This window comes from Dendropsophus ebraccatus, chromosome 8 (assembly GCF_027789765.1).
Source record: "Dendropsophus ebraccatus isolate aDenEbr1 chromosome 8, aDenEbr1.pat, whole genome shotgun sequence".
Lineage (NCBI taxonomy): Eukaryota > Metazoa > Chordata > Amphibia > Anura > Hylidae > Dendropsophus > Dendropsophus ebraccatus.
The window spans coordinates 8,788,401-8,802,498 of NC_091461.1; the positions used below are offsets into that span (position 1 = coordinate 8,788,401).

General features: G+C 40.3%; 1 protein-coding gene across 10 annotated transcripts in view; it reads right to left on the reverse strand.

Moving 5' to 3' along the window:
* Positions 1 to 1,302: 1,302 nt before the first annotated feature.
* Positions 1,303 to 14,098, reverse strand: part of TCF7L2 (transcription factor 7 like 2) — a 178,960-nt gene continuing 166,164 nt past the window's right edge. For 7 of the 10 annotated variants that reach the window (XM_069979772.1, XM_069979773.1, XM_069979769.1 and 4 more), the window contains 4 exons: positions 13,896 to 13,944; positions 13,234 to 13,284; positions 8,318 to 8,390; positions 1,303 to 3,718 (listed from right to left, as the gene is read on the reverse strand). In XM_069979772.1, the coding sequence (XP_069835873.1) occupies positions 3,292 to 3,718; positions 8,318 to 8,390; positions 13,234 to 13,284; positions 13,896 to 13,944 (600 nt within the window). In that variant the 3' untranslated portion in view covers positions 1,303 to 3,291. Of the gene's footprint in view, positions 3,719 to 7,080; positions 7,154 to 8,317; positions 8,391 to 13,233; positions 13,285 to 13,895; positions 13,945 to 14,098 lie in introns of all 10 variants that reach the window. The other 3 variants (XM_069979777.1, XM_069979775.1, XM_069979770.1) reach the window with 2 other exon arrangements.

Below are 14,098 nucleotides of genomic sequence, written 5' to 3' on the forward strand. Positions count from 1 at the left end.
CGGACAGGACCAGGCTTTATGGACGGACGAGAAACGGCTCTATGGACGGACAGCACAGGCTCTATGGGCGAACACAATACTCAAACAAAGTTATGAAAAGACAACTAAACTCTGCCAAAAATTCCATATATAAACCACAAGACTTCTGGGAAATTATTCTTTAGACAGATGAAGCCAAACTAGAGCTCTATGGCAATGTGTAGTCCTGATCTGAGTCCAGGACAGAGCTGAAATTTGCCATTAGGAGAATTATCTGCAGACGGCCACAAACATTTCTAAAGTTCTGGGGACACAGTGTTGGGGGCAGGGCTAAAATGTTGCAGATATGGGTGTGTCTATTGTCCTTGTTGTTTCCAGCAATCACATGACTTCCTATATAGGTGAACCCCCCACTTTCAATACATGAGGCTACCTGGTTATAGGACGTTCTCTGTGCTGTAGGCTGCTTCCCCATGATGCACAGACTTCCTGTTAGGTCCCAGGCTGCAGGACCTCTCAAAGACTACAAAAACTCTTACCTGTATAATATAAATAGCACAAGTGCAACATTTATTTCTTGAGTAGTTTCTTAAAGGTACAGTGTCATTAGAAAATGACCTATTTTTTAAATCAAGCATTGATGCTAAACATGTTTTTTAAGATTTTTTTGGTCAATTTCATTTTATTTCCCATTCTAGTAAATATTTGAAAATAATTCTAAAATCTGGCTGTTCCCATTCTGACCACTAGGCCTGACCACCTGTTCTGTCTGTAACAATAAGGAGGAGGCTGCTGTAAAGCGATCTCTACAGATTTACAGCGCTAGGTGACAACAGAAGATATAGAATACAAAAGATGAAGCTCACTGCTCATCCTCCCCCTCCTCCACCTCTTTAAGAGCATGCCTGATAATGTTTCCCATTCATCTCAATGGGACAGATTCTGCTAATTGGTGTCAATGTTTATGGGGTTTACTGTAAAGCTTATCTATATATGTCTTACAAAAAAAACAAAAAAAAACCACTCAACAAAAAATTATGAGAAACAGACTAGAAAAAGAACATTTTTCAGTATCCGTCTCTAATCAGTAAAGAATATCTAGGAGATACAATCCCTTTAAGGCAAACAATGAAATCTTAGCATGCAAATCTTGGGTAACCTGTGGTAACAGATGCTCTTGCTATATTTTCCTTTGTAAGCCCCACCCTGTTCCAGCCAAGAACCCCCATTTTATGCAAATGTACAGAAGCTCCACCCCATTTGTGGGCGGGACCATGTTCTCCTACCATAGTGGCCTTCCAACAGACGACGCATGACACTGTGCACATACTAAGTTGCTTTTATTAATCCAGAACTGCATGCTACAGATACTGTACAGCATGAACATGTATTCATTACAAAAAAATTTTTGCATGGTTTTTAAATACCATTTTGAAATTAAATCGGAATAAGAGCATAGAACTGAACGGTAACATCACAGCCGTAAGGAAACATTCAAAGTATTCACAAAAAATGTTATAGTTATTTAATTAGCATCAGAATAAACCAGAGGAAACCAGAGACAGATCTACAATTGCGTCATGTCAAATACAATGGCACTCAATGAACGGATGAAGAGTTTCTCAGTTTTTGTTCAAATTTTTTTTTTTCGTTTTTGTTTTTCGCTTTTTTTAAAACTTTTTTCAACATCAACATGCCCGTTATTTTTTTTTCCTTTTAGCTGCCTGCTACATACCTATACGTGGCAAGCAAGCAAAAAATTGGCAGTCTTTTTTTTTTTTTCTCGTAAGTAATCTAATATACAGGATTTTGGCCCATGGGGGTATTTTTTGTTTGTTTTTGTACCTCATTGTTTTTCAATGCTGCCCAGTCACCCTCCTACCAAATATACCTGTTAGAGATGACAGAAACTACATACAAAGCTACCTATGTAACATCACATCAGAACATGAGTAACAAAAATACAGCATCAAAAACAAGGGGGGGAGAAATCACTGGGAATTTTGGCACATCAATTTGTCTACAGTCCTATTGGCGCAGGCTGGTCTCCTGTTCCTTAAAGTAAATTTACAAGATGCCGTTATCAAAACAGCGGAAGGGTTCGTTCCCTCGGTAAATTTCAAGTCTTCTTTTAATGGCTTTTATAGCAATTGTGTCTTTTTTTGTTTTATTTTTTTTTTGTACAATATTGATCCTTTAAATGCAGCTACAAACGTCCATTTGGTGGCAACTGAGTTTCGTACAGCAAAAAATAAAAATAAAAAATAAAATAAAAATAAAATAAAAAAAACAAAAACAAAATATATATATATAAATTTATATATAAACTTAAAAACCTTGTACAAATGATATATATATATATATTTATATATAAGATGCTTACACGAAAAAAAAAAAAAAACTTTATACAATGCATGGAGGGGGGAAAACAGGGGGACAGACATAATTTTATAAGAGACAACAGATAGGACACAAGCAAATTCCTAGGCAATAAATACTACTTACTGGTCCAATGGCTCTGAAAATAGTTAACGCACCCACCCGAATTTTCCAAGTAGCATCCCTTTCCCCTCCCGCCCAGAGAAAAAAAACAAGGAAAAAACAAAAAATTTCCAAAATAATTCCAAAAAGAGAGAGAGAGACAGAGAGTGAGAGAGAGAGAGAGACCACCACCATGGAACAAGGCATATTAACACATTTGTTCATCTTTTTACCTTTTGTGTTTCTGTACATTTCAACAATAACAACATAACATCACAATAAAAGTTGTTTCACAATAGGGCGCTGCATTCATGGTGCCCCGTAGGGTATAAACTGGATGTAAAATGATTGGTTCGCAAGCTCGTATTTAATACAAATAATCAAGAACCAACTCCTTTCGCGCGGGCTGCTTCAAAATTGCTTATTTTTTTCTATTTTTTTTTGTATTCTTCTTTAAATCAGTCTTTTCAAAGGAACCTATCAGAACTACGACAGTTATGCATTTTTTTTTATTTTCATATATTTATATATATATATTTATATAATTTCCCCCTTCTTCCGATGCTAAAAAGACTTTTGTTTTATTTAACGTTGATGATACAAATTTCGGCAAGACCTCGAGGCTCGTAGGAGGTCTCTGCTCAGTCAAATCGGAAAGGCGGAGAGATAAAAAGACAGGTCAAATATTGACCAATGAACTTCATAAAACATCTACTAAAGTAGCCACTTGGCACAAATTAAAAAATACAAAAAAGAAAAAAAAAGAAAAAAAATCATCGAAAACGAGGAAAAGTATTATTAAAAAGGATGAGGCGTCAGTGTTGGGAGCAACTACTCTAGTGACTTGGTGACGAGTGAAAGGGGCTGAAGTTGAGTTCCAGCCAAGGACCGATGAGAAGGTGGAAAGGAGGTTGACGGCTGTGTTAGTGACAAGGAGTAAGGAGCTGAAGACTGTAATGGACTGGGTTGGTGACTGTGATCTGTTCCATTCTGACAAATTGTAGCTGGCAGGTTGCTGGACTTTCGCACAGGACTTTCTGTCAGAGGTGACTGTGGCATGCACAGCCGGGCCAGAGGGTCAGGCTTCAACGATAGAGATAGAGGTTGTGTTTGTTCAGTTTGTGGTGTGGAGTCTCTTGGAGGGGTGTCTAGCATGGTGGGAGAAGAAGGAGGAGAGTCTAGTAAGCTTCCGTCTGAAGAGGGCGGGCTGACGCAGCTGCCTTCACCTTGTATGTAGCGAATGCACTTTTTTTTTCTCCTACAAACAGGAAAAGAGGCAGGCGATATATTATAAGGCAAAAACACCAAACATCCCCTGAAACAACAGATAACGGTGATAAATACAAAATCTGCTTTGGGCTCTGAGCAGTAGATGTAACTATATTTTTAATTAAGTCAATTTAACAAATTCATGTACCAAATTAGATTTTTTTTTTTTTAATTATATCGACTAAATATCCTGGTTTTAAAAGCGGTATAACTGCCCCGATATAGAACTTCAGAATCTAGTGTGGATATAATAAACTAGATTAAATGTGGCTCCAGAAGTCACAAAAGGTTGTACATTTATATTAAAAAAAAAAAAAGAGTCACATTGCACTGTGGTTTGTGATAATTGTAATTGACCTTAACTCCTTTAATGACCAGAGGTGTTAAATATTTCAATAGTCTAGTTTAGGTTTTCAGTGGAAATCATCTTGGTTCTCCCAGTCACCAGGGGTGATAGAACTGTCAATATACAAAGTGTCATAAACTACTGTGGATGTGTAGTAAAAGTTATCTCCACCAGTCACAAGAAGTATAGTACCTTAAATATACCAAGCTTAATATACTACAGTGGATGTTTCATCTTAAACTATTGTGGATATGCAATGAAACTTATCTCTACCAGTCCCCAGGGGTGGTAGAACTGTTAATATACTAATCTTAAAACTGTGAATGTACTAAGCCTAATAAACTACTGAGGATGTGTAGTGAAACTTCTACTCCACTAGTCACCAGGGGTGGTAGGGCTGTCAATATACTGAGCTTCATGAACTACTGTGGATGTGCAGTGAAACTTATCTCCACCAGTCACCAGGGGTGGTAAAACTGTCAATATACTAAGCTTGATAAACTATTGCAGATGTGAAGTGAAATTTATCTCGACCAGTCACCAGGGATGTTAGAGCTGTCAATATACTAAGCTTCATATACTACTGTGGATGTGCAATGAAACCTATCTCCACCAGTGACCAGAGGTGTTAAAACTGTCAATATACTAAGCTTCATATACTACTGTGGACATTTTATCATAAACTACTGTGGATGTGTAATGAAACTTATCTCCACAAGTCACCAGGGGTGTTAGAGCTATCACTATACTAGGTTTCATAAACTAGTTTGGATGTGTAGTAAAACTTATCACCACCAGTCACCAGGGGTGGTAGAACTGTCAATATACTGAGCTTTATAAACTACTGTGGCTGTTTCATGATAAATTTCTGTGGATGTGTAGAGAAACTTATCTCCACCAGTGACCAGGGGTGACATCAATGTCATCACACTGAAATTCCTATACCACTGTGGACACTTTGCATCTGTTCTACCCCTACCCACCACCGTTCTGAACTTCATAAACTACTGTCAATGTTTCCAACTAAAATCCCCCAGCACCCAGAGGTGAAATAAAGGTTTACACGCTAGTTCTTATACACTACTGCCAGTATAAAATGTATATGTAACTCTTAGCTCCGCCAGGCACCAGAAGTCATGCAGGTGTTGTTCCAGTGAGCTAATACCTTGGACATTATAGATATGAGCAATTTTAACTCCACCAGTGACCAGAGGTGGCACAACTACCACCTAAGCTACCTGAGTGACCCAAAATAGGATACATTTAGTCATCTAAACTCTATGCCAACAACCCCAATGAGGAGAAGCATGCAGGGCTGAAATGCTAATGGCAGAAAATGAATGATAGAATGAAACGGAAGACATGAGCAATGACTTCATAATGCTGGTGACACGGGACAAGAATTTCTTGTTAGTGGTTAGAAGGGTTTGCAGTCAATACGCTGAAATTGTATCCAGTAGGTGGATTATCGGTACCCGACTTGTAGGCACTCGATATAATATTAAGTCTATTCCTTAGAAAACTGGCATTCCTGCACAGAGCCCACTAGCAAGTTCTTCGGTTTCTGAATGAGTGGAAAGGACAGCAAAGGCTATAGCATTGTTCTGTACTGGACAAAATAGAAAAAAACTCAGATGTAGGAGATGATCATGTGTGTAATGGAAGGCTGCGAGCATCCTCATTGTTCAAAGGAAGGGCTCAAAGTGGGATGCCCTTGATACCTTCCAAGTGAATGATACTCGGTGCTTCATTACAATGGTCTTGGGTCTACATACTAAGACCATGAGACAAGAGATGAAGAGACATTACACACAGAGAGGGAGAAAACACATACCTACCATTGTTACATTCCAAATTCAAAGACTGCTTGCATCAGAATAAAGAAATAACAGGTTTTAACCAAAGGATCAACAAGAAAGAAGTTAGAATGCTTAGACCCTCCACCAAGGTTTGTCCATGGATCTGACCCCCTCTTATCTGATCATATTCCATATACATACTCCACTAGTGGATGTCACATTAAGACTCAATGACAGATGCCATTATATAATACGACATTGTGCTCACAATGCAACATTATTATTCTAAGGCCAAGCTGGTACAATGCAGAAGACTGCTGCTCCTATGAAGAGAAGAACTCGACACGAAGTGTCCTTGGATGTACTATTGTACCACCTGACGCTAGGCCCTACTAAGGTTGTTATTTCCTTGGGAGTCCTTTCTTTTTTTTTTTTTTTTTTTTATGATTATTGCTCTTTTTTTGAGATTTTCTTCCGGGCCTAGCGCTATTCAGTATCTAGTGATGTATAGGGTATATTGTATAATAACAGCTAGAAAATGCATTTGTTCTATCAATAGATTGGGGGCTACAAGGAGGTGTCATTGTGAAATTAAATATATAAAAAAAAATTCTAGGGATTTTAGGTCCTTAAGAATATAATACTGGAGGCCATGCTTCAAACTATCCCACCTTTCTCCAGATAATAGATAAAAGGAGGAAATGGTCAGGACTTGAGGAACATCATAACCTGAAATTATCCTACTGGTTTAAAAGGAAAGGATGTTTTTATCAATTCTGGAAGGGTGAATGACTAGAGAAGACATGTAACTAGATATTCAGGTCTTCTACAAGTCTTCTAACTTATTGTATCCCAATCAAGCAATACAAGAAGGGTCAACTTTTTGAGACCAGAACAGTCTAGATGTGTAAAGTTATAGGCTGTTAGCTATCCTACTCTTCTAGGATCTGCCCATTTGTTGGGAGAAACATTCCAAATTCTTTGGATCTTGACTCTATTTGGTCTTGAGAAATTTCGATAAAGATTCTTCCACCAGAAATTCGAAGAATATAGATTTAAAGTATAAAGTCCGACCACCACCAGTAATGACCAGAGGACAGGAAGAAGGAGATTCATTGGAAAGATTCATGGGTAGAATCATCAGACAAGATCTTGGAAGGACAGAAGGAATTGAATTATTCCCCATGGGCCTTGTAATAAATATACCTGCATGGTTTGCACCATAGATTCTGTCGGTCAAGTCCAAACAATGCTCGACACTTCTTAGGAGCATTTGCATCTGTTAGCACAATGTAAACACACAAAAAATACAACAAAATGGTGGATACTGCTCAGTTGTAGACACTTTTCTTAGCTATGGTTACCTACAGTATATGCAGTCTTTTTTTTTTATTTGGTAATTCCCCCTTCGGTCTATGGCTAACATGCACAACGTTCGGAATAATCAAGAAGACCTATGGTATGTGATGCTAGATACAAGGCCAAGTGGATGGAGACAGACACTGATCGCCTCTACTACGTGTGGGATGCATACAACAGCCAATGTCAGGCATCAGTCAATCAAATCCACGACATAGGGTAAGACTGGGTTTCGTCTCAGCTACGATGGTTGGTAACACTGCGTGACTAATAAGTGACCATGCATAGAGAGAAAGAGCAAGAAGTCAATGGTCTATAAAGTGTACAAAAACATGATGAGGTCAATGGAGGTCCAACATCAATATGGTCAAGACAAAGAAAAAGGGCAACGTCAATGGTGAAAAAAAAAGACGAATGGAGAAGGAAATCTCACAAGCTCCCATCTTGCACAGTCAACAACTAGAAACCAAAGAGCCCATACTGCAGTATTTGTGTAATATTAAGTGTATTCACTGCAACAGGAATGCCCAGTTTATTGGGGTTGTTAATCGTATTATCAATGAGGATGAGAAGCAGGCAGCAATGGTGGTCAGCGAGCTTGCTAAATACTGTGATGGACAAAAGGTAGCAGATTAAAGAATGAGAAAAATGTGGGGAAGGGGAGCATTGGTTTACTGCCGCGACCTGTACAATCCTTAACATGGGTCATCGGTGGAAAGACTGTAAAATTTTGGTAAAATTTTAACATCTATTAGAACCTTCTCCTATGCAAAGTTGGCATGTAGAAAATCCTTTGATCTATGGCCACCAAGTTCATTGGACCACCCTCATCTCAACTATCAAGGGTATCTAGTCTAAAAAGTACCTAACACTGATCCTGAAATCCCAGCTCCAATCATAAAGAGAAGGGGCCATGACTATTTTAGCTTGTGGATCCCCCATCGAGAGTTCACCCACCGCTTCATGGACTAGCTGTTAGCTTTAGACACAGAGCGGGAAATTACCAGATAAAAACGAAAATAAACAAAAAAAGAACAAGATTGGTAAAACCAGCCGTATCTAAATCTGGAATAACCATACACACCTGCAAGGACCGCACCAGTTATTCTGCTGATCAAGGCCAAAGCGCGCTCGGCATTTCTTAGGGGCGCTGAGGTCTGAATGGGTTCAAGACAGAAGCGAGCAGAAATAGGAACAGAAAAGATAATAATAATAAAAAAAAAATAAAAAAAATCAGTGAACCGGTTACTAATTGCAAAAAGCGCAGAACGTCAATATTAATATTATTCGTTTAATCACAGAGATAAATAAGTTCATAAAAGGAAACTGATTCTGGCATAATTTGTGATTCATTGGCAGATACATTAAAGCTGCAGTATCCCCTCTATATCCACATGGAGAGGATACTATGAGAAGGTTCATGGGGTAATGTCTGATGGGCAGGTTTGGTTTTTTATGTAATTTTTTTTTTACTAACTACTGGGATTGAGATCTGGGGAATGGACGCCGAGTCACCGCCTTGATCTTTTTGTCACGTTCCTCATTCCTGAACAATGTCCACAGTGTGGGGTCCGGGGCATTATCTGCTGCCATTAGGCCGTCCCGCTGTCATGAAGACACTATAGGGGCTGGACAGTGGTCACATGGCCCTCTGACTAGTCTGTGCGGCCCCATACACAGCGAGCTGTGATCTAACACCTTTCTATCGTAGCCAGTAGGAAATTAGTCAGCAGTTTGCATTACAACTGCTCTTGGGTGGGATCGGAGCAAGCTATCCTTCACCCCCACATATTAATGAGCATTGGCCACCATGACCCTGTCCTTGGTCCCCGCCGTCCATTCTTGGGCACTTTTGGTTGTTACTCAATTACTACATACGGCAGAGACTACAACACCTGCCGCTCTAGAAACCCCCCCGATCCCGGCGTCTACACATCACCACTACTTGACTGTTGTCACAGTGGTTCAGATCCTTACACTTTCTATTATATTCCTCCATGTCTGACAGATGTCATAAATACCAGATCACCAGATAATCCACTGTATTCACTTCACACGTCAGTGGCTTTAATGCTATGGCTGGCTGTACGGATGATAATGATATTGTTTTAATTTCTTTTTTCTCTTTTAATTTTTTTTTTAAACTAGTTTTACTGTAGAGCTTCAAAATGGCTGTACTGCACCCAAAAAAATCTCCTTCCGTTTGGCTATATCAAGCAAATGCGGTGTTTATTACAGTCACATCCTCCACCATATGAAGACATTTAGTTACTGCCTCTTGTTGTTTGGGTACTGTAAATAAGACTCATACCAGTAAGCATGTGTATTACCCTTTTTGTGTCCAATGTGACATTACCCCTATTTTCTCAAAGTATGTGCAACCCCATCCACATAAAAATATGTGCAACCCCATCTACATAAAAAGTATGTGCAACCCCATCCACATAAAAAAATATGTGCAACCCCATCTACATAAAAAGTATGTGCAACCCCATCCACATAAAAAAATATGTGCAACCCCATCTACATAAAAAGTATGTGCAACCCCATCCACATAAAAATATGTGCAACCCCATCTACATAAAAAGTATGTGCAACCCCATCCACATAAAAAAATATGTGCAACCCCATCTACATAAAAAAATATGTGCAACCCCATCTACATAAAAAGTATGTGCAACCCCATCCACATAAAAAAATATGTGCAACCCCATCCACATAAAAAAATATGTGCAACCCCATCTACATAAAAAGTATGTGCAACCCCATCCACATAAAAATATGTGCAACCCCATCCACATAAAAAGTATGTGCAACCCCATCTACATAAAAAGTATGTGCAACCCCATCTACATAAAAAGTATGTGCAACCCCATCCACATAAAAAAATATGTGCAACCCCATCTACATAAAAAGTATGTGCAACCCCATCCACATAAAAAGTATGTGCAACCCCATCCACATAAAAAAATATGTGCAACCCCATCTACATAAAAAGTATGTGCAACCCCATCCACATAAAAAGTATGTGCAACCCCATCCACATAAAAAGTATGTGCAACCCCATCCACATAAAAAGTATGTGCAACCCCATCCACATAAAAAGTATGTGCAACCCCATCCACATAAAAAGTATTTGCGAACCCCATCCTCTTGAATGGCTTGCATATGTATCTAAATAAAATGTATGTGCACCCTCATTTGCGTAAAAGTATTTGCATTTTATTTCATGAAGAGTATATGCCCCCTCATTGAAATAAAAAAAAGTGTAGCTGAACTTCAGCCTCCTGATCCACATGGCAGTAACGCTCTTTTGTACACAAGACCCGGGGATACTGCAGCTTTATAAAGTGCTTATCAGTCAATGTATTTATCTGTAAGTCACAACTTATGTAAAGAAAGAAAGAGAGAAAGATGGAGCAGACAGCGGGATGAGCGGAGCGGCTCTGGCTATGAGGCATGCCTTTGAAGCAATATGCGAGCATGATTGGGGGAAGCAAACACAAGCGGAGAGTTCAGCATGCTGGAGTGAAAACACTTTCTGGAAGCGATAACATAAAAAAATTAGATTAAGGAGGTTTTTCTAGGAAATCCTTTTTGTAACAGTCTCTTATTTTCCTGCTTTTCCCATTGTCATAGTTAGTGTCATTGCCAATAAATGTGGTGAGCGCTCTGGAAACAGACTGTTATGAGGAACACATTCTCGGGGAACATACAGACAAATAATTAGGATGCATCATAGAACGTGCTGGAAGCTGAGGCATGGAACTTTTAGAATGTTTGAAAGATGACAGGAAACAAAGAAGCAGGAGACCACCCTGTGTGGTGGCAGGGTCACAGGTTTTACCCAGCATGCACTTGGGGGAAAGGCTGCAAATGAAATCCTCCTCCCCGCTGAGCGCGCCGGGATGACAGTACACATCACCTCCCCTCACATAGATGCTCTGGCTTAAAGCACAAGACTCGCTAACCGTAATACATACAACAGGTGACAACACCCTCAACGTGAAAGGGTCCCGACATCTTACTGCTCTTCTATACAAGGCCAGGTAGCGAGACTCAGGCCATGACTGGTACATTTGGAATGAGCCACTATGGCCAATGCCATCTCTGACCCCATTACGAGAACTATGCAATACACGTGTAAAGGAAACCACCAGCAAGCATGCTGTCTATCAGGTAATGTATCTAGTATCACACATCTGTTGACAGAATTACAAAAAAAAATTCAAATAAACATGCATTTTATCTACATACAGTGTGAGATCGACACTACCGTTGGCAGACGGATCACACTGAGTTACTATAGGATCCATCACAGGCATACTTACCAACATATATATGGGACTGATATTATTTGGGTGAGGTTTGCATACACTTTGTCCCATAGTAGTCCAGGTCATGGGTCTGTCCCTTTAAAACCAGGACTGTTGGCAAGAATCATGGTGGCTCAGTGGTTGGCATTACCGCCTCCATGGTAAGGTTCCCAAACCCCAATCCAACCTGGTGCACGTCATATAAATAGGCATCTAGCCATCCTGATACAGTGTATCTGTGCAGGTAACATCGACCAGTCTGGGGTCCAGGACAGGGACGGGATTGTACAGCTGCAATACTTATGTGACATAGGTTTTCCTATACTTATACACTGTAACGGATCATCAGCTGAGTGACCAGGACTACGGCCAGGTGTAAAGAAGAAAGTCACTGTCCACTATCACAACTGAAAGAAGTCTAAGAAGTTTTCATTGTTGGATTCTCCATTCTGCTTCTAAGCAGGGAGAATGATAGGATTACTGTGTGCAAGAGAATTCTGGGTCTTCTATAGTTCCCTCAATAATGTAGCTGAAAATTCATCTATAATTCTACTATAAGGATGGAAACTGGGTTGGGTACAGTTATGTGCACATGTTAATGTAGCATGCAGTAGGGAGGATGCTCCATCCTATCATCTAAGCAGGGGCGGAACTAGTGACAATACAATCCAACCGTAAGTATGGATCAGACACAGTTATGTACACACAGTCATATGGCATGCAGTGGGAAGATCGCCTATGCTTTGGCCGGTCATATAAGCAGGGGCGGAACTAGTATTGGCCAAAGTAAGAATAACACCATTCCAACCGTCAAGAGGATTATCCAGCTTCTTCAGGAAGCAGATATCTGATCCAGTATCTTATCCGGTTGTTAAACTGGTTGTTTCTGAAGATGTGGATTAAGTCACCATAAGTGCACACTTGTATTTACTGTGCAGTAAGGGGGTGTGCCTTCCGCTCCTCTTTCCAAAGCAGGGGCGGGACCAATATCAAGAAGAAACGCCTACGAGGAGCAGGGAACATCCATGGCGTGGAGCAACCACAGATGTATGACGCAGGAGGTGAATGCGCACATCTTACAGATGCTACAGGACCTGGGGACTGTGTTTGGAGGGACTTAGCATCTACGTCATGTGCATATATTATGGTGCGGATGTTCATGGCGGCTGCAGGGCTGGACTAAGAAGGCCATTGTATCCCACCATCATCATGCTGAGGGTATCCTAAACTGGGACGCACTCTCTCTATAGTAGCTGTCAGTGTTTCCTCAATGGAGGAGAGGAGAGGAATTTGCTTATGTTAAATGACAAAGCGACAGCATGGTGTTAGACATTAGTGCAACAGAAGAAGAGAAACCACATAAACAGTATAGTATAAGTCAAAGCCTGACACACCTCAGACCCTGCGGAACTACAACCCCCAGCCCTGCGGAGCTCTACCTACCACTATAGCCTCCTCTACCAAAGCCTAAAGCCAGAGCACCCATGTGTCCGGGGCGGTGAGAATCATTTGCTACGACTGCATCAGGTTCTTTTTTCTTTCCCATCCTCTCTCACAAGAAGTGGTTTATGTTAATAAAATTATGATGGCAATAAAATGCATTGTCAGGGAAAACAATAAAATAATGATAATAATAATAATAAAGGTAAAATTATAGGAATAAGTCCAAAAAATGGCTTAGCACCTGTAATCGGAGGAAGTGAAAGGCAAGGGTTTAGGTAACATTCGTTGTGTTCTGAAAAATAAGAACAAATTATACAGTAGTCTGGACACGGTCAGTGGTATATATATATATTTATATAGCGCTATATATATCAGATTGACTATGCAGTATGTTCAAACCTCCTTAATGCCTGAATTAAACATGGGTGTGGACAGGGAATTACCCCAGTAAAGCATGCAGCAAAGACCCCCGGCCACAGACCTCACACCCGCACACAGACGCACACATGCTCACACACGTATGAGGAACACCACACGGTTATGTCGTCATTAATCTACAGGCTGGTTGTCAATACTTTACAGTTAAATATTAAGTAAATATCAGAATACAACATATCTAGCATTACATGCAAAGTCGACTCGACACCGATTCTACAGTCAACTTCAATGGCATTGGAAACAATAGGAATGGGGGAGGGGTGTTAAGGAATTATGGACATGTTAGGGGGGGAATATACACTGGGTTCACTAACCACCCAGGCAGGGGGGTGTCCAATTTGAAAGTCAATGGTTGACACTGATACAAGGGTGCGGACACCTCCCCCTGGGGACTATTTTGTGAACCTGGGTCTACTTAGAGGGGGAGGGGTGATGGGGAGGGGCCGTTTTGTGGGGGCTACTTACCGTTACTTTCTCCTGGCTGCTTGTCTCTTTTCCTCTTCTTCTTTTTCCCCTAAAGAGAGAACATAAGGGATAGACACAGTTTATACGACGCTAAATGGTCTAATATAATGTGAATACTGGGCTATAGATACAATTCCATGTATATAGACAGGTTATCAACTAGAAGCGACTGGTGGCCCCTAAGACTGAGCCCACCCAAATCC